At 41.2% G+C, this 24,346-nt stretch overlaps 1 protein-coding gene across 2 annotated transcripts in view; it reads left to right on the forward strand.

Annotated features, from left to right (window-relative positions):
- Window positions 1–24,346, forward strand: part of LOC140246236 (uncharacterized) — a 263,015-nt gene that overhangs the window by 208,867 nt on the left and 29,802 nt on the right. For both annotated transcript variants that reach the window (XM_072325692.1, XM_072325693.1), the window contains 2 exons: window positions 17,399–18,113; window positions 20,110–22,151. In XM_072325692.1, coding sequence (XP_072181793.1) covers window positions 17,399–18,113; window positions 20,110–22,151 — 2,757 coding nt within the window. The remainder of the gene's footprint in view (window positions 1–17,398; window positions 18,114–20,109; window positions 22,152–24,346) is intronic.

The raw sequence follows: 24,346 nt of genomic DNA on the forward strand, positions 1-24,346 counted from the left end.
TATTTGATGACATTGTTTTGCAAAATGCAAAAATTGCATTGAGTAGGACCTATAATTGTAAAACCAACAACAGCAGGCAGTGATGCAATTTTGTTCCATAGCATGTTGTACATTGTAGGTGTAGAAGTATCCCTTTCCATTTGCACAATACCATGTATATATAGCCGGGTCTAAGGGTTTTGATCATGACCATGTGACTACATGTATGGTGCAAAATGGACTGAATATTGGTTGCTATTTGTCACTTGTTGGGAGATACTCTAAGAATAGAGAAGAATGTTTCTAGTTATAAAGATACATTAATGATGAGCGAGCTGCTGTTAGGACACAGATTCTGGCGAAGTTGTGGTAATAATAGCCGTGATGATAACTTTTATGATGCTAAACTGATACTAGTATTGAAAAGTATGAGTGATGACAGTTATGTGAGATATGTGACGCTTGTCATTAGGAGAATGTGTTTTCCTCCTTGAAAGGCTTCTCTTCAGTGGGTTACGTTAGGTTGCGTGCTGCTTTGGTATGTGTTGGTCTACCTGTTGAACTCGCCCAAATCAGTGTCAGCTGGTATTTCCTGTTCTTTGTTTGTTGGGTTAATGCAACTTGTAGTCCATTGGGCATAGCTGTGTCATTATCATGGATATGCTGCATCAGAATTGCCAAAGTAGCAAAGGAAAAAATATTGGTAAAACCTGCATTCTTCCCATTCTAGATCGTATCGAACAATCTTAATATCAGACAACATTGTAGGTTTTTTTTGTTTTTTGTTTTTTGTTTTTCAAATTAAACTACTTGTAATTATGATTCAAGAATAATCTATAAAGGGCATATACTGAGTGTCTTCAAGCAAAACCACTAAAGATGGTTTGTTATTTCATTGCTGCCTCTGTTGAATTGATGTCTAGTAAGATAGTGCAACAGCTTTTTAAGAAAGGAGTGAGGAATATGTAATGATGTGCATTCTTGCAGACTTTTTATTTATCATTCTTGCAGACTTTATTCATTGCACAGAATCACCATGGGAAGGTTTTATCATTTGTACTATAAAGCAATGAATACCAGTACTAGTACTGGTCATTAATATTCTTAATGTATACTTCCTTTAATCAAGATGATGTCATCAGGAGTGGTCAGTGTGCTATCATGGTCAAAGACAACAGGACTTGTGGTCTGGCACTTAGCCCAGTTTTTGCTTCCTTCTGCAGCGGTTGGGGGTCAGATTACCGGTATTAATTAGCGCGTATTTGTACCTGTCACCACCTGGGTTAGCCAGCCAGTGGATACCCTGCTCCCTTTGATACGTAGGAAGTGGACATTCATAGATATGCATTGTAGACCTGTAAAGGCCTTTGTGATATAGCCCTGTCCCTCTGTGGCTATGTTGTTTGTTTATTTTCATGTTTATTCAATCTTATTGTAAAATTTGAGGTTGGACATATTACAAGAGACCATGAACTCGGTTAACTTCATATCTAATTCAATGCCATTCACACTGTGAACCAATCTGTACCCCTATATAAGTGTGGATGCCTTTCGAATACACTCCTACTACGTGATCTTTGGCCCATTACAAAGACATGTACAGGGACCAAGGGCTCTCCGATTAGCATGCATGCGTCCATGGTAAGCTTTGTTGGTATTTTGTTTGTTTGTTTGTTTTTATACTGTTTTAGTTTGTTTGTTTTTTTTTTGGAATGATAAACGTTTGGAGGCATTTTGTGTATATGTACCTATACACTCTCACATTCCTGAGTCTTATAAAATATATCAAGAGTATAATATTCATAGTAGATTATGTCTTATTTTGTATAGAAACAATTCAGCTATGAGGTTGTAGTAGATAAGATATATTCCAGAAGGCTTCAAGACTATTATTGTGCTCTCACCAATATTGGTTTGTTTCCAATGTGTTTCTATGAGACAGCTTGATCTATTCAGCTACTGCCTGGCCAAAAACTTACCTGTTGCCTGTCCTCGAATTAAAGACAGGCGTGTGTGGTTCCTGTCAAACACACACCTACAAGAGCACATATATGGCCTTATACATTCAACATACACAAATACAGACAAACAAGCATACATGTTTAAAATGACTGTGTTCTGCAAGAGAAAGATATTCCGAAAGGAATGCTGTCATTTGCAATCATTGAAATCACAACATCTGAATTTTGCATGAGCTGTGGCTACTATTCAGTGTCATGTGAGATGGTTTGTGGATAGGTTAAAGTTTTCTAAGTGTCACTTTTCTTGAAAGTTTGGTTCAGATAAAAATCAGCACTCGGGTGTAGCTGAGAACATTGCTCTAAAATAAGAATGTCCTTGTGCTTTTCCACTGTGGTGGATACACCCCTTATTTTTGAGTGAGCATGTGCAAAGTTTGTGGGAAATGTCACATAAGATTGCGTCACCGTCATCCAACGGTCCCCGCTGTTCATGCACCTTCTAAAAATGGATCCCCTAATTCTACACCGTTTCCCAATATATCCCCGCGCCCGTGCGTCAGTCAGAAAACGTCACCAATTGCCTCAGTTTGCCACCATCCCTGAAAGGTGCAATGTCGGAATGATCAGGTTGAACCATATATTAGGTGGTAGCTAAGAGCATTGATTTTTTTTTTTTTTTTTTTATACCGGTCCTAATTACCACCCTGTAGGAGTTATGGGATAGGCACAGACCAACCTATGGAGGAAGTAGATTGAACCAAAACCGTGTGAGCAAAAACTCTCTCCAGGTAGTATAGCTGCAGTCGCATCACAATTGGATGTTTGCCAACTGTGTAGATGCCATATAGGAGGGATTAATTGCATTCTATTGTATGTCAATCTATAACCAACTGCATGGGTAAAGGTTTCCTCCCTTTATTGTCCTGCATCGATTTCTATGCCCTTTGCAATGTTTCTCTTGAATATCTACTCTTGTAATTTAGAGTAGGCCCTATATATTCTCCACACACGTCACAGTTGCTGTAGCATTTTGATATAGTGTGTCATCTGTTTTGTTTTCCTTCCCTGGACTCTTGTGTCTTTGTCGCATCGCACGACATTAATGTCTCCACTCACATATGGGATCAGTTTACAATAGGTTTGGCTTGAAGTTGGGCTTGGAGAGGCCTCACCCTCCCCCCTACATTTGTAAATACCCCTACCTTACCCTGAATACTATCCTCATAATATGATGCAACATCATCATGTAAGAGCTCTGAGACAAATAAATGGGTTTGCTGAAGTTTCCAATGTCCTCTCACATTACAATCTTCAAATTAGGGTCATAGATGGTTGCATCGCTTGATTTTTATCCCAGAACTCTTCTTTCTTTCTTGAGGCGACTAGCAAAGGATGCTCCTTTGGAGTTGGAAATACCTCAAGGTTTATTCCCACTGCCCAGAGATGAAGCTCTTGGCTTATTTGAAGCTGTAATACGAAACACTGACGTAATCTTTTCCCCAGATACCAAAAGCCATGTTACTTGGGTTTTAAGTCAGTTAAAACTGGAATGGCTCTTGTGGTGTTGGAAGACTTAAAGTTCTCATTTTGATGATCATTCCGAGGAAGGATGAATGCTGTAAAAGTGGAAATGTTCGCGATGTTGAAATTTTCGCACATTTCGCACAACCAGAACCTAGCACAAAAATAAAAGCATGCGAATATTTTTGCGTGCCATATGTCTCAGTAACTGATGTCTTGATTCTGCATAATTAAAAACAGGCGAAACTCTTCTTGCCTGGCCAAGGGCGAAAAATTAGTCACACGAAAATATCTACTTTTATAGTAGATAAAGAGAGAGGGAAAAGACATTTCTTATGAAGTTTGTGGTATTCGTGCTGGAGTTCGGAAGGACTTTTGATGTTAAATTTGTGATGTGGTATTCTCATATCCCAGGTGCCCTACGACAAGACAAACTTTTTCAAGCTTTTAGTCTGGCTCTTCAAAGAGTGACACCATTACTTTAACATCTATTCTTTGTATTTCTTCTCTCATTTTTTGTGGGTTGTTCGTCATCATCCTGGGCGGAGAATATAAGAGGCTCATATAGCTCTCTGTACGGTGTCCCCTCGATGAACTTGACTGCTCATTCTCATTCTGGATAGGTTCTCCCCCCTCCACCCCTCCCCCCCCCCCCCCCCCAACTCTCCAATCTGCTGAAAATAATAGCATTTTTGCCTGGATTTGGAAGTCATCGTGACTCGGCGCACAGGGAACCATACAAAATTTTATGTGTATGCAAATTCCCCCCCCCCCCCCCCCCCCCCCCCGTCTGTCCAGGCACAGGTATCTCGTGAGTCCAGGTCACAAGCATTGCGTCAGAGTAACAGCCCATGGGTCCTTCAGGAAAGTGATGATAAGTGACATACAGCCAAATAAGACTTCAAATAAAGAAGGAAAAAACCCTCTTTTTGCACAAAAGAGATATGCTGTTCCCACATGATTTCTCTTAAGTACATGTTTCAAGATCTTCCATGTTGAAGCAGCCCAAATATAAATGTCAAGGAACGGAAATGAAGGAGAAAAAAAGAAAACTTTTCTTCCATTACCAAGCAGAAAGGGGTTTTATGATTTTTGCATATGACCCTGTGAAATTTACCCTGGCCCTTTATCAGCTCGATTTTTTTTTTTTTTTTTTTTTTTTTTTTTACAATGTCAATTGCTTCTCATGAGAAGGAAGGAGTGAATTCTAATAAATTGATTTTGTGTACGTAGATAAAAATTGCACAGTAGGGTGATGCAGGGCTGATATGAACTGGGTAAACATGCACTGACTCACATTTTACATATCACTCCCTGCAGACACGTACACACACACACACACACACATAGAGACACACACACATACACACAAGTGTGCAAGGATTGTCGTGTCAAGGCGGTTCAGTGACTTTCTAGAGGGGCGGCCATGGGGAGCTTGCTGCTAAAAGGTTATTAATTGTTTTTGTCTGACTGAAAAAAAGTAGGGCGTACTTACAAGTTAGGTCCTACATGTGACAGACTCAATACTCCTATAATTCATAAGGCTGTATATTGTATACAGACCAAGGGGACTTTTATCTATCCCCTTGACCTCTATAAAATCTAGGTCTGCCAAAGAGAAATGACCATGTTGAACTACCTAATGGTCATTTAAAGGTGGCTGCTTAGTCAGTACATTTGCATTTAATACAAAGCTGCTCTCTGGAAGTTACTTTACTTGATCTGTCCAGATTTTTATCAAGGATATGACATTTTGTATGAAGTCCATTAATGTCACATAAAATGAAGAAATGTTACTTCCAATTACAGAAGAAGTATTACTTATGAATACATAACTATCACCAGACTACTGTCCTCTCCCAATTATCATGGCTGTTTAGTACTTCAAGAAAAGGAAGATCAAAAGAAACCTTTCCTTTGTACAACAATGAGTTGATATTTTTTTGCCTTTTATGCAATAAATTCTTGTACAAAGAGTTGGCCTGCTTGACAAAATGCGGCCTGATATCTAACACGTCTTGTGGTATCCTCTCCATTAGCCCAGGCAAAGCTTGGACCAAGAAACGGGTATCATTTCAAATCCTCTCTTCCCTGATTACGTGTCCTATAATCTCAATGCTGTTTCGTTTTTTTTTTTGTGTGTTTTTTTTTTTTTTCATGCTTATCGATTCTACCACAACTGACCCAGTTCACTCCTTTTCGAGGAATTAGGGGCATTAGGCATCAGGTATCCCACAGTTCCCATGGAGATACTGGGTCCTTAGATTTGTGCCTTTCTGTATTGTGACTTTCTGGGATCTTTGACCATACGTGAGAAGTACTCGCATACCCCCCCCCCCCCAAAAAAAAAAAAAAATAGAAAAAGAAAGGATGAATGTTTGCTTTGTGGTATACCATATCCTGAGTTCTTGGTAACAATGACATCAGATAGGAGTCTGATGAGGAAGTACTGTCCAAGGCAAAATATGCAGTAATGGCATTGCAGTGATGAATAGCAAACCCCACCAATATGTTACTTTATCTGTGATTGCAGCATTGTGGTACACTTTTAGTCACTTACACTTGTGTGTATTGGTGTTTATGTGTGTGTGTGTGTGTGTGTGTGTGTGTGTGTGTGTGTATGTATGACATTTTAGTATACAAAGGAAAGCAGTTTATTAGTAGGTGCTCAGAAGTAGTGTTCATTGATTTTGCCTGTTCAGCTATCTATCCTATCTAAAGCATAAGAAGCAACTCTGACTTATAATCTCTATCTCCAATTGATTAATGCAGTTATTTTCTTGTTTGATTTTTTTTTTTTTTTAAGATTTAGGGAAGTCTGAACTCTAGTTGACTCTTTGCCACTCTCTCAGATATAATGTTATGACCCAGCTCCCTCCTGACTTCGTAGAGGAGAAAGAAAAAAAAAATCCCTTTTATGTTTGTCTACTACCTTTAGAGGAGACAGGTATGCAGTGGAATAAGTCCCCTCCAGCTTGAAGAGAGTCAACAATACAAATGCATTCCATCATTTTTTATTCTCCCTTCCCTCATTTATATTTGTGGGATATGGCCGCTCTTTATCATTATCAACAAGTCGTTGGAGCAATGATAAACCGGACCGGGAGTGAATCAGATGTGTGCATAGAAGCAAGAAAAGCAGGAACTTATATATATTTTTTTCTCCTGACACACATGACAAGGTATTCAGGAATGGTAGGACGGTTTTACAGGCCACGTCTGCATTGAGCACGCTATTTAAAAAAGCTGTTTTGTACCAGGAGTTCGGGGAGAGATGGCCCGACCACAAAAGGAACCATGAATGGCCAGAGGTTATGGCCTGCAAACTATTTTTCCATGGACCCCTGACTGTAGGAGCCATTGTGAAGAGTCGGGTCCCGAGCCTCGCCGAGTTAGATATGTACAGTGACTCATACGTGGAGTGAAGAGTGGGAAAGAGGATGGGCATATTTTCAAGCCTAGCCCCTAATTCCGTCTGACACCATGCACGGAGCTAGGTACATGTAGCTCACACCAAAAGATATATAATGTATATTTAACATATATTTTGGTTTGTGATGCTATTCCTGTGTATGCAAAGGTGTGTAGACACTTGGGCTATCACTCTTCACACGTCCACCTGTGGTCGAGGGAGACTGTTTCAGAGCCGGTGTCAGTTTTGAATACCATATTTTGTGGCCTACTCGGAACTGGCATGTTTCTCGTCATGTTTGGTCTGGTAGATGCATGTACTGAGTGGTAAGTAGACCTGTCATTTCATGTCATTTGGAGTGTGAAGTGCTCCATTGCCATTGTCATTTACACACACACATACATACATACATACATACATACATACATACATACATACACACATTGTACACACACACTGTTGTAAAGGGTTTGGTAGAGTTGGCGTCTTACCTATAGAAGAACTTTACAAGGGTAATCACTATGCACAGTATTGGTGTCCATCAATAGTTAATACACTTTGTATGACAATACCACTGTCCCCTTCATACTAAACATGTTAAGAGCCTTAGTTCTGTATTGCAAATATTTGAGAGTAGAATTATCCAAATGGATTGTTGATTCTACAGGTTCCTTTATAAATCGCAATCTGGAGTCAACATCAATTGCCCTAGTAGTAGGTATAGTGATGATGCTAAGGGCCACCTCTGTTTTTCTTATCTTTAACCAGTGCTCAAAATGGTGTTAGCCATGAAAATACAATTAGTGTTCTCACTATCCACAATATAGGCCCAACACACATATTGATTTTTTTTTTTTTTTTTTTTTTTTTGGGGGGGGGGGGTTAAGAGTTAAGAGTGGAGTCAAAATGAATGTTATTTCTAGGAGTGCTGAGTGATATCTGCCATTCCATGATAACATAAAGTGAAATTTTGCTACCTGCATCGGTAGAAAGTGTAATTTTATTATAAAATTTGAAGGGTTATTGGAGTAAAAGTGACACAAGAAAATTAAAGAAAAAATAAAAAGATACAAAAGAAACATCACTGTTATCGCTGTTGAGATTATTTTGCCTTGCAGAGGTTTGATCTACTCACAAGGCATGTTGACATTCACATACGGTGCATAATGTGGTAGATTGGGCAAATGCTCCAACTTTGATTCCCCATGGAAAAACATAGCCAGGATCTCAGTCTCTACTGTGCATTGAGCATGGAATATGTTTACAGAGGAACAAGTCTGGTTTTGCTGTTACATTTAGAGTAGTAGGGGTCCTGGCGAAATGCTTACGACATCTTTGCGGTACCTGCGTCTACGATTATTAACCGTCTCCTGAAAATTTTACCATGTGTACGATTTCCATAATGCTCTTTGTCAACCAGAATGTGGAATACAACAAGGAGAAGGCTGGGGTTGGGACGGGGAAAACATAAAACATGCAGGAGACCTTCCCCATCATTCATGAGCTGCAGCCGAAGGCGCTAGACCTTCTACAATCCCTTTGTGACAAGCTTTACCGATCGAGACAGCACTTTGGTTCTCAGCCAAGGCAGAGGTTCCCTTACCGGTGACTACAAGGGAGGCCTAATGTGGCGGATCATTTAAAAATCAGGGAAAATGACAAAAATGAGTAAAAGGGGAAGCTGTCCTATTTCTTTTTCCTCTGATTTTTTCTGCTTCCCAGCCTCTGAGAATACTAGAAGAACTCCTGCAAACTGTTTGTTTGGTGCATATGTGAGCATATGTGTGTGTGCTTGTGTGTGAAGGGAACTTCTTTTGATGTAATGTAATCCAAAAAGCAGTTGTACATGCAGTAGCGTGCCATTTGGTTTGCAGACAATGGCAAAATCTAGAACTCTGGGCCAAAATGCGTATTAGTAATAATGGTTGAGAATAGATTGCGTGGTGAGAATGCCGAGGCCCCTGCAATGAATCACCTCCTTCGATGTCCTTATGGGAACGCTTCTTGTGTCCCGTTGAACTGGCCTCTCTTACTGGATTGTGGGAAATAGATTCATTCTGTATGTCCTACCAGCTTGGTTCAACATAACTTTCAACCCCTCCCTAAAAAAAAAAAAAAAAAAAAAAACACCTTTAGAGCTACTTGATTTGCACATTTTGGGGATTTATTCTGTTAACATTTTTTGTCGTAACTCATTTGACTGTAAGATATGAAGTCTTCTTCCCGCAAATGCCACACTCTTTTTCAGAAATTTCAGAGTGGAATTGTGCTCTCTCTCTATGTTTCAGCAGATTTCTTTATTATATCCAACCATATCATCTACAGCTTCTGCATTTCAAATTTTAGATTTCAAGTTCAGGCTTCCATTTCTCATAGCATTGACAGTGGGAGGCAAAGGTGAGAGTGGCAAATGAAGACACTCCGCTAGCCATACAGGAACAAGTTTCACTCATTATATATCTCCCTCTCCCCCTGACCACCCCCCCCCCCCCCTTTCTATTTGTCTGTTTGTCTCTACCTTTCCTTCTTTGTCTGTTGCTTTCTTCCTTTTTCTTTCTGTCTCTGTCCCAATCTTTCTCCTCCCCCTCTCTCTTCTTTTTATCTCTCTATATTTCTCCTCTCTCTTCTATCTCTTTCTATCTTTTATCTCTATCTATCTCTTCCTATGTTTTTATATTTCTCTCTCTCTTCTATCTCTTTCTATCTTTTATCTCTATCTCTCTCTTCCTATGTTTTTATATTTCTCCTCTCTTCTATCTCTTTCTATCTTTTATCTCTATCTATCTCTTCCTATGTTTTTATATTTCTCCTCTCTTCTATCTCTTTCTATCTTTTATCTCTATCTCTTCCTATGTTTTTATATTTCTCTCTCTTCTATCTCTTTCTATCTTTTATCTCTATCTCTCTCTTCCTATGTTTTTATATTTCTCTCTCTTCTATCTCTTTCTATCTTTCATCTCTATCTCTCTCTTCCTATGTTTTTATATTTCTCTCTCTCTCTCTCTGGTTGATATAACTGATTCCAAATGCACTTTACAGTTTAGGAAGTGATGATAAGATAGCCAGACAGCACAAAGATTATGTCTGTGGAAAGCTGGCATAATCTTCCACAGAAAAAACATGGGAAATGCTGCTGAAGTGCGGCAGCAATTTCTGGCAGTAATTTCTTCCTCGAGCGCAGGGCGCTTTTCCCTCGGTTTTGTCACATGTGATAGCGATCGTGACACTGTATTTACTGTCGAAGATGACGGGGAGTCTGACTACCGACCAGACTTCCTGCTACTAGCTGAGCCTTGTGACTGATCTTGTAGGAGTGGTGGTAATTTAGGGGTCAGAGCTTTGCAACTGTAATGTGTCGGCTTAGCATCAGAAGCTCATGTAAAGGCATCATGCTTGTATCCGATAACATTAGGCCCGTTCACACACAAGGGGAAAAGTGAGATTTAAAAATCGATTTTCTTATCGCGATCAAAATTTCGAAATTTTTTCCTGTGTGGACAGAAAAATTTCACTAATTTTCCTGATCCTCATCGCGATCCAACTTGCACTATTAGTGTGATTTTTCAGAATAATTGCAATTATTTGCCAAGCGTCGTGTGTGTGAGCACCATCGAGACTCGGAAATCGGTATTTTTAATCCCATCGTTCGTAGCGCGTTAACGTCACATTATTGGGACCGCGGGATCAGTCTTCGGTCATGCAAGTTTCGCGCATGCGCAATTTGGCCACTGATCGTTCTTTCCTTGCTGCGAAGTGTGATTTTTCCTTGTGTATGAATGGTTGACAAAAAAAATCAAAATTTGGATCGTGATTGTCATTTTGATTTTCTATTATCTCTCAGAGAGGAGCTGGAGGAGTTGTCAAACTTTGCACTTCCTTAGCTGCTGCTTCTTCTTACCTTTCTGATTCTTCTTCTTCCCCACATTCTTTTTTGTCATCTCCTTTTGTCTTCTTTTATCTTCATCTGCTTCTTTTTCAATTGTCTCTTTTTTCTCCTTCCTTCCTCCTCCTCCTCCTCTTCCTTGTTCTCTACAATCTCCCTGTATTCCTCGTGATGATCAATAATGATGATGCGTACCATTAAGTGTAGGTGTTATATTTACCATCTTTAACACTATTATGTAAGGTGAAAGTAGTCTTACAAAGTATGTTGTGATGATGGCCAATGTGCCACGCAAGAGACATTTTGGTTTGTGATGGTAGAATCAGAGATTACCTGAGGGGCGAAATTTTATGATATTATCATAATGTATGACGGAGGAGGCCGCTTGTGCTTTCTGATGGAAATGGTCAGTCTCAATCTCAAGGTCAGAATGGCGGTCGAAAAATAGGCGGGAGTGTTTGTGCACATCAGCGCTTTTGAGGCGACTGTGTGCACGTACTGCGTTATTGATCTGATGATCGCTGGCGTGTGGGTGCATCATTCAATTTCCACCCAGAGGGGAAGGGATGCTTTCCTGATATCATGTATGGAGTGATTTTTACGCTATCTTATCCTGGGATGCCCCTTGCCCTCTTGATATTTGTCGTGGGTTTGCTTTTTCTTTTAGCAATGAAAGAGAGGATTGAATTTGCTTCTTTTGTGACATATTGTAACTGAGAAAACTATTGTTTGACTTCATGTCATTTTAAAATTATTGGAATATTAATTTGATAGAGCACCAATGCAATGTAGACTTTTAATTCTAATGTGCAAGAGAACAATAGTCAACACTTCTGTTTCTACAGTTAAAAGATTTTTGTGTGTGTTTGTGTGTGTGTGCATATGTACACATGAGCTTTTGATTTTGATGGTATGTTCCTTCGTTGCATATCAAAGTCATCTTGAATGGCTGGTTGGTTTACATTGTCAGATATTTTGGATTTCAGGCCCCGTTTTATCTAAAGATATAATCGATTATTAGTATAAATTTCTTTGCCACACAGGCTGCCATCCTACCATAGAAATCAACTTCATAAAACTGGACGAAGGTGGGTTAAAATTGATTCTTAATTTTGTCCACTGTCAGTGTTGATGAATTAATTTTGGGGACAAATACAAGGCAGTTCTGTACAGTTTATGGAGTTCTGTGTGTCTCATATTTGGGAAGTACAGCTCCCTTTCCCTTTAATGTGGTATTTGTTTTGTCATACCTAAATAGCACTGCCATCAAGCTTGATACCTTCCAACTTTAGCCTCTTCGTGATTTGTCGAGTTAATTTTGCTTGGCTCATAAATTTTTGGTTAACCAACTATCCTCGGCTGCACTTCAGTTATTAAAAACCCCCACCACCATATTCATGGAGAGTTGTACCTATGATGAAAAAAGCGCAACGCTTTCACGCAACCATTGAACTCTAGTTCCATTTTTAAACTCAAGTACCATTGACATGATTAACACCTAGGACATGATGAAAAGACAAGAGACTTCCATTTCATCCAGGAGCATCATCAGATGGGAGGGAGGATGGGGGGGGGGGGGGGGAGGTGGAGGAATGGTGGTGAAATGGGGTAATGGTGGTAGACTGGGGTAACCTGAAGATAGTCTCTCCTGTGAGGAAGTAGTTAATGACCACGTGGATGTGCCTGTCTGCCAACATTGACACATTTTCGCAAACAACTCTGTCTGCGAGTGGGATCAGCAGCCCTGACCCAGTGTCATGCAACCCCAGTGTTTTGCTGTTGTGCTCATCATTTGAGATGGGGTAGAATTCAACCTATGTCTTGACCCTTATTCCATGACTTATTCATCCACTAGTTCCAGCCAAACAGTGATATCTTGCTCAGCCACTGGGGGATGAGACTAATTGTTTCATTAGACCAGGATAATTTGAACATCATGTTCTCCTAACTCTTGCCTTTTTGCAGTTTTATGTCATTGTCCTGGGAGATGGGAGTACGTTAGGTAGCGGTCAGCCAGACTTGTCATAGACTGTCCCAGACTGTCGGTGGTCACAACAAGCCCCAAATTTGATTGGAAACCATTCATATCCCGAGTTCTAATGAGAGGGAATTGCTTCTCATAAAGTCATTTCAGGTCATTAGCCACAACGTACATTTGCCATTGCCTCTTCTTCCCTTTGAAATTTGGCATCGTGGCATGTGTGGGTGCACTTTGTATGTATGTGTGTGTGTTTGTATGTGCATATTGGTACATGTTTTGACTATTAAGACGGAAATTCATTATTCTTATCATAGGAAGGTTAGGTTCCCAGGAGAACTGGCGAATGTAGAATAATATATTTTCTGCAAATGAGAGAAGAGAAACAGGTTTGCCACAGTTCTTGCCTTAATTTACAGAAAATAATTCCAGTGATGACACCCCTACACCACACAGGTATAGTAGTAAAGAAAAGACAATGAAAAAGAGAGTAACTTAAAGGGATTGTACAGTCATGGTTGAGACCTAATTTCAGGTTTCTAACATTTTTTGGTGAGATAATGAGAAACCTTTTATAAAATGTGAAAGAGCATGTAATTCTATGAGGAATTCAACGTTTATTTGATGAAAATTGGTTTTGAAATGGCTGAGATATCAAAAAAGAGTGATTCTAATAAAGTGTGGGACCCACACTTTATCATGATTGCTTTGTTTTACTTTGTTTTTTTTTATGTTTCAGTCATTCCAAACCCGATTTTCGTCAAATAAACTTTAAATTCCTCCTAAATGGTATGTTCTGTACTATATCATAAGTGTTTTCTTGGTATCTCACAAAAAGTTAAATACTCAATTCTCATCTCCACCAAAACTGTACCATCCCTTTAACTTATTATTCCCAGTACAGTAACTTGGTATTACGCTGACATGATAATGCTTAGAATTTAGTGGCCTACTTGTAGATGAGGAAGAACTGTAAAGCTACTAATCCTATGGATGTTCAAAAAACTATTACAGTGGATTGTTGTTTGCCAAAAAATTGTGGAAGTGAATAATTCTTCTGCGTCTGTCAGCAGGGGAGCAGACGGGTGGTATTATCACGTCAATTTGAGCCTGTCTGAGCTGCCCTAGGAGGTGAGCTCCCTATCCCACTATCCCAGGATGGGGCGTGCTCTCGGCAGAGATTACCTGTGGGTCAACAAGAGGTGGCTCCCTTCTAAATTTAGCCCTCTGAGCAGATAAAATTGGAGCGAGTAATTCCAAGGAAGTCAGCTGATTGGGTTATAATTAGGTTGAACCATCCTGGAGGTGCATGTGCAAGTTGCTGTCACATTTTTTTTTTTTTTGGTCTTCTTTTCTTGACTATAATGCATATATTTTGTTCTCATTTTAGTGGAATATCCTGGAACAACACTTTGCTGCTGTCTGTCAAGCACTCAGGAACAATAGTGTGCCTTTATACTTTTCATGGTGTCAATCTCCGCCAGAAGTGCACTGTACCGAGCCTCGAGATGAAATTGAAATAGGAGTAGTTCATAAATGAAAGACATTCTCATCCAGATAGTGCTCAGACACTAGGCTTAGCGAGGACATACAATACTGTGTCACTAGAATACTACCCCATGAAGGGACCAAGAGTGCCAACCAAGTTTTATATCTGTAATAAAATCACATATATGAGGTCCATGTGCTTGTAGGGATTGAAACTGTTCCTGCCCATGTTCATTTGTTACACAGGCAGGCATTCCGTGTATATCAAAAGGCTCACAGCTTGATCAGAACATGTGTTATTATTGCCACAGTGGGACCAGATTGGGGGAGAAACGAGCGTGTTGAGATACAAACAAAAGTACAAGCCAGGTTCAAATCTCCTTCTGCCCAGAAGTATTGTACCTGTCAAGTGGTGGACATAAATCTACTGAAGTCTACATTGTATCTGCCTATCTACTGCATTCTCTTTATTCCTTTTGTTACTGCTTGCTGACATTTTATGAGGATATTACCCATCCAGGGTCTTCTATTACTAATGTGAAATACCATCACATTTCATTATTTCAAAAGATAAAAGTTCATGTGATGGTATTAATGCAGTGGCAAAGGGCATTTTATTGCCCAAGCACTAATTCTCTATCCATTTCTTTTTTAAATCAACATTATATATTTTGTGGTATATCTCTCTACTTCTATTTCCAGTCTCTGTATTGCTCTATCTATCCCCCTCCCCTCTCTTTTATACACACATGCCTGCATGGATGCATATCTCTTGCATCACACACATTTCTCTCTCATTAGCCAAGTATTCTGCATTGTAGGCATACCATGCAGATAGTTCATCAGAAGAGTAAATATTTACTGAGATATGGCCATGTAAACAAACACGGTCAGCAGGTATCCATATCCAGAGTGGCCAAGGCAATTGATTGTGATGTCATTGAGACTGTGTAGGAAAAAAAAAAAAAAAAAAAAAAAACCTCTGCTAATGATAAAGAGTCATGTCTTCTGTTAGTCCTCATGAATAATTCATGATCCCAAATAGCCACACTATCATCACTTGATATCCCTGCTCTGTGTTTCAGACATGTGACTTTACAGGACTATAGTTGTCAGATGGTGCAGAATAGTGCTGCAGTCTTTTATTTGATTGTCAAGAAATCTAGTGCTGTATTTGTGTGTGTGTGATACAAATGTGAGTGTTTGTTCTACATAGAACTATCATTTAAAGCCTACATTTCATTTCTGCTGTGAGCCAGATAATGCTTTAATTCCAAATCACTATCTGTGCATAAGTCGTAGGGAAGGCTGTATTTTTTCTTCTTTTTTTTTTTCGTACATGAAAGCTTGACCTGTTTGAGAGAATGTGACCCAGTAATAACGAGAAAACAAACAAAAACACCAGAATCAAGCAGTGGTGTTTGAAAACATGAGACTGCTAGAAGGGATTCAGGTTAGCCTGAAAGGATCAGCTCAAGGCATCTGGTCCAGCTAATGATCATAACTTTTTAAGATTGCAATGAATCATAGATCGTGTTTGACATTGACAACCCCGTCTACATAGAGTAAATTTTATTTTAGGAGAATCCTTCAAAGGTCCTTGTGCCAGCATTGTGCCAGCACAATCTGCTACTACTTGAATATGTGTGGAGTTATTTTCTCAGTCAAGTCCCATTCTTTCTAGGAGATTCCCTCATCAAATGGTTTTAAAATATCTTTTAGTATGTTACTATAAATATAGGCCCTTATATGGGCTGTCATATGGATTTTGTACTCAATTGAAATTCCCAGAGTTACACAAATGGAGTTGTAGTTCTTTCCCACCGGTATGACTTTCCTGTTGATTTTGTGTGCTACGTCACATCGGTCCACAATGAACACCCATTTCCCTTTCATGATGACGTTAGACGGGCATTCAGTGGTCCAGCCCAGAATCGGTGAACTGTGACGTACATGTGTGTTGATGTGTAAACATTGCTCTAAGTGTAAATACTCATGAATACCTGAACGTGACCTGTACACTGTGCAGCGAGATGCTATGTTTGCATGCCGTCATATGTATATCATATTTGTGTATATGTGTATGCGTGTGTGTGTGTGTGTGTGTGTGTATTTACATAGCTTTGTATGGATGTGTGGGAGAAGTGCATTTTTATGAATGGATGAGAGGAAATTAAGTGAGTATTATTATCAGAAAGAATTTTGTTTGTGCAAGTGAGGACAACATTATCTGCCGGGCCATTCTTGAGGAATGGCACTACACTGGCACTCCCACCATCTGTTGAAGTGATGGTAGAATCAGAAACACTCTACCATTAGTGATAACATTTTGATTTACAAGGAATCTGGAGAGATGCTCTTAGGATATTGAAGACACTCTTTTGCAAAGTTGTTTACGTAATATGTATATAAAGTGGCAAACATACAAACACTGCTTGGAGTTGGTCTTATGGCCTGCAAGAGAAAATCTTGAAAGCTTCGTTTCTGACCAGGGGCTGATGAATCGGTGATTAATTACCATTAACCCCACCGAGTGGGATGCCTTGTTTGTCTTCTTGACGAACATAGAGAGGGGGGCAAGTACCTAATGTGCGTCAGACGATGCAGCCATGGTGGCTGTTCCCATGGTAACCACTGTATTTGAGCTCTGTGTTAGTGGGGGGGGGGTTGAAACGAGAACGAAGATTGGGGAGTTTTGTGCTTCTCTTCAGGGGAGAGGATATTGAAGGGATGTGATACATGAGCTCGCTCACAGCTTCATGACAAGGCTGAGATTGGAGAGCCCGGCCTCCCAGGGATACATTGGGTACACCATCCTTCTTGCGGTGGGAATGTGTCCTGGCTGTCGCTGTCGGCAGCGTAGACAGATTTTGTTGTTGCATGCTGGGAACGCAACTTCCGAGATCCATGTATGCATCGTACGATTAAGAAAGTAGTAATTTTATGTCTTGAAGGATTATTTGCCCGATTGTACTCTGTGAGTTAAACAGTGTTTGCTATGTTGGTTGGCTTGACACACTGTTGCTAACTGATCATTTTCAGAATGTTGAGGATTTTTGTTATGTAGGAGGCCATGGGCTTGAAAAAAAAAGTAACCTTTTCCTGATGGAGCTGTATTAACTTATGTGATGTCAACTGACTTTGAAACTTGTTTCTCCCCTTGTTCTCCAATACAGTGAGTCCCCACCACAACAGCCCTCTAGCTTGCCATCGGGCGGGAAGGATCCCAACGCCAACACACCAAAGACCACCGGTGCAGCAGAGGCTAGTCCAGCCCAGAGGGACACACCCACCACCCCGCAGACCCCTCGCACACCTTCCACACCCAAGAAGCCAGCTATTGCACAGAAGCCAGCCACACCTCAGTCGCTGAAGAGGAATACTACTCCAACGCCAACACCCACGCCCACGCCAAAGCAAGATTCCTTGACTTCACCCAAGCCAGACGTCTCGGTCCGCGCGAGTCCACGTCCCGTCCCAAAGAAGAAGCCCAAGCCTGTGACACGCACGATCGCCATCCAGACTGACAACTCGCACACCCCATCCGCATCCACCGATTCCCCCCAGCATGGCTCTGCAACCCGGAAACTGTCCACTCAGGCCACTATAACCAGTCCTGAGCAGGCCATCCGGAGACAGTCCAGCACACCTCACACGCGCATCAGCCGCGCCGTCTCAATCGCGGTCGACTCTCCCACGTCTCACCTGTCGGGTACGTCGCAGGACAAACCATCGAAGATACGCTGGGATCTCTCGCCAAGCCCGCGGAACCGGGTCTCTCTTCGGCGGGAGAAGTCCATCAAGCAGCGGAGGGAGGAGGAGCGTCTCATCAAACAGTCCCGTGTCCTTGCCAATTCCTATGAACTGTCACCTGACCTCCAGCAAAAGCAGGTGAGATGCGGTCTTTTAATAATGCACATACCTAACCTCATGCTGATAAAGTTTCAAAATGCCGAAATCAATTATAATGGGATACATGAAACTTGTTGCAATAGTTAGAAGGTCCGCATTTCTTTCTAGAGAATAAGAAATTATCAAACTCGGACAGTTGTAATGTACCTATCAAAAGTTTTGTTGATGAAGTGCTATTTTCTAAACCTTGTATGCTCTCTTTCTCTGAACTTGCCTTTTTAGTGCTTTACCAAAAAAGGGGGAGGCAAAGCTTTACATGCTGTTTTCTCTTTCTAATCAAGCTGGCTTTTCCAAACTATGCATTGGCTGTTATTCTTACACATCTGAAAGTGTGATCATGTTTTAAGGTCAGAAACATGTAACCCATGAGTAGTAGTTGTCCCTAAATAGAAAGAGTTCATATTCTTATTAGAAGTAGAATATATCATATGCACCTGGTTATGCAATGTGGGTATCCAGTCTGTGGTTCATAGTTTATGTCAAATTGAGCAGTTCTAGCACTTCCTAAGAGAGTTTTACTTGATTAATTGATGTGCACAGGTAGATAAAGTGGTTGGGGTACAAAGATCCATCTTGTTTTGATTACCAAATTAGATACTTTACCTGTTACAAAGTCTGCCGGAAAGATGTTGTGAACCTGTGGATGAATGGAAAACATCTGAGCATTCGTCAAATATGCACAAAGATGTGCAAAGTCATTCATTAGGACAGAATCAGACTACAAGCAAATTTTTCCTCTGATTTGTCATGGTTAAGATATTTATTTAGGTTTATTTGTGGGGTGACAGTATTTCTGATTATTGAAATCTACACTTGTGTTTGCACATGTATGTGTGTACGTTTTTTCTTTCGATTTCTGGATTTGTCTTCACTTCAGATGTCTTTAGTTTTTGCTCACGTTATGTCCAGGTGACTGAGCTCTCTATTTGTATAGCACTTGAGTAAGTTTCTTGGATGTTGAAGCCAAGTTCTCAGAATATGGGTTGCGTTCAAAGTTATGACATTCGATATGAAAGAAGCGCAAATGAATTATGAGGTCAGCGGGAATGGGATGAATGATGATACCGGCAAGAAATGGGTGGCTTTCTTTAAATAATCCTTATTCGTGCCTTTGGTAACTCTTTGAAATGCATATGACATCCTTGAACTGATTATGCAAGGTGTCAAACCGTGTTCAAAGTCCAAGTGTGTCATCGCGTCATTGTGTGTTTGGTTGGTGTGTGTGTGTGCGTGTGTATGTGTGTGTGTGTGTGTAGTGGGCTCTAAGATGCAGTACACAAAGAGTGTGGCTGCTCTATAGAAACTAAACATATAACGTAATTGGGGTCCGTGACATGGGCATGCGCCGTACATCGTCCGCTGTCCTTTATTTTGGGAATAGCTGCAATGTTTGCTCACAGTGCGTGGCTTTGAAATACCTAACTCTCCACAGGAAGGAGAAGATCAGTGCGCCACCATGTGGAACATGTGGGTCATGTGACCATCTCTTTATCTCTGTCTCTGTCTTCCCCTCTGCCGGTTTGTGCGGTGTGTCATGTGTAATTAGGAGGGAGTGTGCGAGCACTGATGATGGAAACAGGTGGGCTACAAACAAAAACATTGTGTGGATATCTCACGGCTCTCAGTTGCTCAGTCACATAGGACGTAGTCAGGGTGTGTTGCAAACGGATTACTCTTTCTCTCTCACTCTTTGCAGGTTCACGTTTGTCATTTGGCATATTTTTTTTTTGAGGGGAGAACAGTTTTTTTAATCTCAGACTATCTAGACAAAAGCTGGTATGTACTTTGTTGTTTTTGTTACAAGTATGCAGCACGATTGCATTTGACTTGCACAGTTGTTCATGTGGGTGTGTCAGTTAAGGTTGCTGATTGACAGGCTTGATGCAAATCTAAAATAACCGATGAGGCGATAGACTGTGGCCATCGTCAGATATTGGCAAGTGACCTTTTGTCATTCTTTTGTCTTCACTTGCAGGTTGAGATGCTAGAGAAGCGCTATGGAGGCCGTGCAAAAGCCCAGAAAGCAGCACAGATAATTCAGCAGGCCTATCGCAAGTATGAATTGCAGAAGGAATTCCAGCGCCTCCGACGCACACGATCTGACTCACGCATCTCAAGCTATCTAAAGAACTACTCGGCCAAGCACAAGGAATTCCACTCCAAGCACGGCAGCCGTGCCAAAGTGATGGTTATAGAGGACGTGGAGACATCATCTCCTGCTACTCGCGACACTCAGGGTGCAATGCGAAAGCTGGAGCACACGCTAGAGGAGGAGCGGCCCGAGGACTTGACAAGTATAAAGAGGGAGTTGGAATCCCAGGCAAAGCAAGTGGTCAACGACAGTAGTATATCGCCCATGGTGCGCCCGTCCACACCAGTGGAACGACACCGAAACAACAGCAATAATGTCTTCCCCAAGGGGGTAGTGACTCCCAAGGAGAAGGCAATCAGTGGGAATGCGGAGGATGCTAAGGAGCAAGGGAGCGGCAAGAAAGTGGTGGTTACCCTGACAATGACGAGACACAATTCATCCTCCGAACTGCAGGAGACAGGACAGTCTCCCCGCAGTGAGAAGACCATCATCACCCAGAAGGATTTTGTACGGGTGCAGTCTGAGGAGGTGTGGAAGACATCTGGCAAAGGGGGTTCCCTACCGCCTTCCCCCAAATCCCCCATTGGCTCCCCAACCGGCGGGCGGGCCATCACCAAAATCATCACCACTAGTGAGAAGCAAGTGGCAAGGAAAGTGTGCATACCGGACGAGTCGGGCAGCCCCATCCTTGGCAGTAGCCCCTCAGGAGTGCAAAGGAGTACTGTGGGAGGCGTGGCCAGCCCCCCAACAACCCCAAATCCAGTGGTGGTCAAAGCAAGCGAGATGCCTTCCAGCGTGCACTGTGGATTTGTACTGACGGGAACCAAAGATGCAACCCCTGGTAGGGGCAGCGACAGCCCTGTCATGAGCAGGCCAGTGAAAACTGTATCAGTAGGCAATGATGTCATGTCACCTATAATCGATCGAAAGACTGGAAAGAAAGAGAGCCCTCTAGTCAAAGTGCCGGTGTCAGTGCCAGCAGGCGGAAGGGAGTCCAGAAAGCCAGCAGATCATGTTACAGATAAAAGCCGCATGTCTTCACTGGCAAAACATGTGGAAGCGAGAGCAGAAAGTAGTTCCCGCCATTTTGCAAGGACAGATTCAAACACTGAGCTGCAGGAAGCGGCAGACAGGAAACGTGTCGGTAATAGCCGCACTGATCCGGCACTAGAGACCACTTCACCGAGAGTCAGTCACACAGCGAGTGGTGGTATTAGGCAGGAAGGCAGTGCAGATAAGAAGCGAGAGTCTGTCAGCAGCAGCGGCAGCGCTGGCACGGACAGCCAGAGTGACATCAACATGGAGTACATCCCGGGCGGTCGCCGCCTGGCCAGCATTCGAGCAGACGACAGTTTGTCCACCACATCCACAATCAGTGGGGAGAGTTTTGAGGTGATTAACATAGATCGGGGCAGTGCCTCGGACGTCCCAGCCGTTGTCCTGGCAACACCAGAGGGCTCTCTCATGAAATTTGTCCACTCATCGACGGACTCGGAGGGATCAGATGTGGAGGGGGAGTTCAGGTCTCGCTCCCACTCAGGATCAGGGGGCAAGACTCAGCATGTAGCCTCCACAGCCAAGCGGCAAATGTCCAAAGCCAACAGCACGGGACACATGGACTCCCCAGTCTGGAAGCGAAAGAACCCTGACACACGGATAGCGACACGGAATGGGACCCTCATGAACGGGTCAGCGACGCCCGTGAGAATGTCGCGCTCGGACACTGGCGATAGCATGAGCAGTGAGAGTAGCGGGTCTTCAAAGTACACGTTTCCGGACGATTCAAGTATATCGGAAAGCAATGACACTTTACCTGGAGAAATAGAGGAATTATGTGAAAAGAGACCTCTTGTTCCATCATTATCAATACCAATGACGCCGTCCAGGAGAAGGAGATATAGGGTTGGAATAAATCTTTTTAACAAGTAAGTATTATGCCAGTTAACCCTGTACTGTGGTGCATTCACAATATGTGATATCGGTTCCTTTCATTTTTTGTCATATGACAAAAACAAATCAGAAAAGAAGATATTTCTTCGTCTATGATAGTATAGTACATATGATTATCATTTAAAGTGAGCCACTGAGTTTAATCTGTCACGTCATGTGCTGTTAGGATACGACAGGAGACTGATACTATCACAACAAAGTCATGATGTAAACAACTGTAAGATTTCTTGTAAAATTCGTAGTTTGGTAGTTTTTATTTTTTCAATAAGCATTGCATACTATTTAGCCTCATTTTTTATTCACTGGCTGATTTTAATTGAAGAAGTTAGTTGAAATCAGGTATGATTTATACAAAGTAAATGTAGCAAGCACTCTGCAGGAGCGCAGGAGCGCAGTGTGGCAACGGCCACACTGAGTGAATGCATGATGTGTTAAAACCTCTAGCAGACACATTTACACATGCAAACATCAGCTATACATTGTTCTGAAGAGGTCTTATTAAATGAAAATCCTCTAAAGTAGATCCAATGTCCTTTGTTGGGAGTAGACTGATTTTCTGACATTTTTCATATTTTTCCACACCACCATGTATGTAACAAAAAGGTTGTTCATTACCACTAAAGAAATCTTGCCCAAAGCCTGTCTGACAAAGCAATAATTTATGCACACAAATTTTGATGAAGAGGCATTGAGAAAGCACAAAGGGGATATATAAAATTGTCATGAATTTCAATACATTCGTTAGTTTTCCTATTTGTTACATTCCCATTTGCTTGCTTCCTGCACTGAAACGTCGGTGAAACCTGAAATTTAAAACATCCAAACCAGCGGAGCAAAGAGGGTTGACATAGATGCATTGCAATGCTCATATTGGTCTATAGTTACAGGCTTGGGAGGAACATCTGTCTTTCACCTGTTCTTTGTTGTCATGGCAACCATCTCTCTCCCTCCTTTCTTACCTCCCTCCCCCACCCCCATGGAGAGATGTACATGATTTTGTAAGTGCCTAAAATGCAGTTCTATATCAAACATGAGAGCTTTTTTCCAGTATGAAACCTGTGCTATAGATCCATCCTGGAAAATTGCATTTTTAAATCTGGTCTATTTTTTTTGGGGAGGGGGGTGGGTGTGGAATGAGGAGGATAGAATTAATTTTTTGTGTGTGTTTTCTTCCCAGTGTAAAATGAAAGTTTGATGTCCTCATTGATGTTACAGCTGTGGGCAACATCCGTTAATCAGTACCAGGAAATGAAACTCTGAATGTGGTGGGATTTCCCTGTACCCCCTCCACATGTAAACAAAAATTGCAAAAGATTTGCAAGAAATTATCCAAAGACTGCCATTTTCAGGAAGATTCAGCTAGATAGGTACTAGCGCATAAATATCAAAAGGAACATGTATGAAATTTTATTTTCTACAAGCACGTTGTTTGTCAATCTGTGATGTGATAGGGATATTATTATAGATATTGAAAGTATATTTTTTTCATACGGCAAACCACATTTGAGTCATGAACGCAATTAATTAGTGAATCAAAACACAAACTAAAGAATTGACCAGGGTGTAATGATGTATACACTTTTATCAGATAAGAAAATTTTACACCATATCAACCCACAAAGATTTCTAGTGTGTCACAGTGAATGGAAAAAACAAAACAAAACAAAACTTCAAAACTGAGAACAAATTTGTTTGTTCCTTTCTAATATGTTCACAGTGTTTTTTGCGGCTCTTAAAGCATTCCAATCTTTCCCTTTAACTTTGTCAATGCCATACATTCTATTTGTAAAGAAATCAATTGGTGCAGTAGGTTTCACGAGACAGAAACCGTTATTTCCTCACCAAGGGTTTTAACTTTCAAGAAGCATTGCCCGAGCATTTTTTTTTCCATCTTTCAATGTTGATGAGTTTCAGTTCTTCAGACATTTATTAACCAGTTGAAGACAAAAGAGTTTTCTATCACCCAATAAAATTCTGGAGTGGTCGTAAATGGGTTAAAATGTTTTGTGGTGCTTGAAATCTGAGAAGCAAACTAAAGTGCACTTTTCACTTGGCTGGGTGCCCAGCCCAGTTTCAGTTACATAAGATGAAAATTGGTATTCATGATACAAGACCTATTTTTTTCTTTCTGACTTAGCGATGATATCCTTGCTTCTATATAAGGATTTGA

The sequence above is a fragment of the Diadema setosum genome, chromosome 2, assembly GCF_964275005.1.
Source record: "Diadema setosum chromosome 2, eeDiaSeto1, whole genome shotgun sequence".
Lineage (NCBI taxonomy): Eukaryota > Metazoa > Echinodermata > Echinoidea > Diadematoida > Diadematidae > Diadema > Diadema setosum.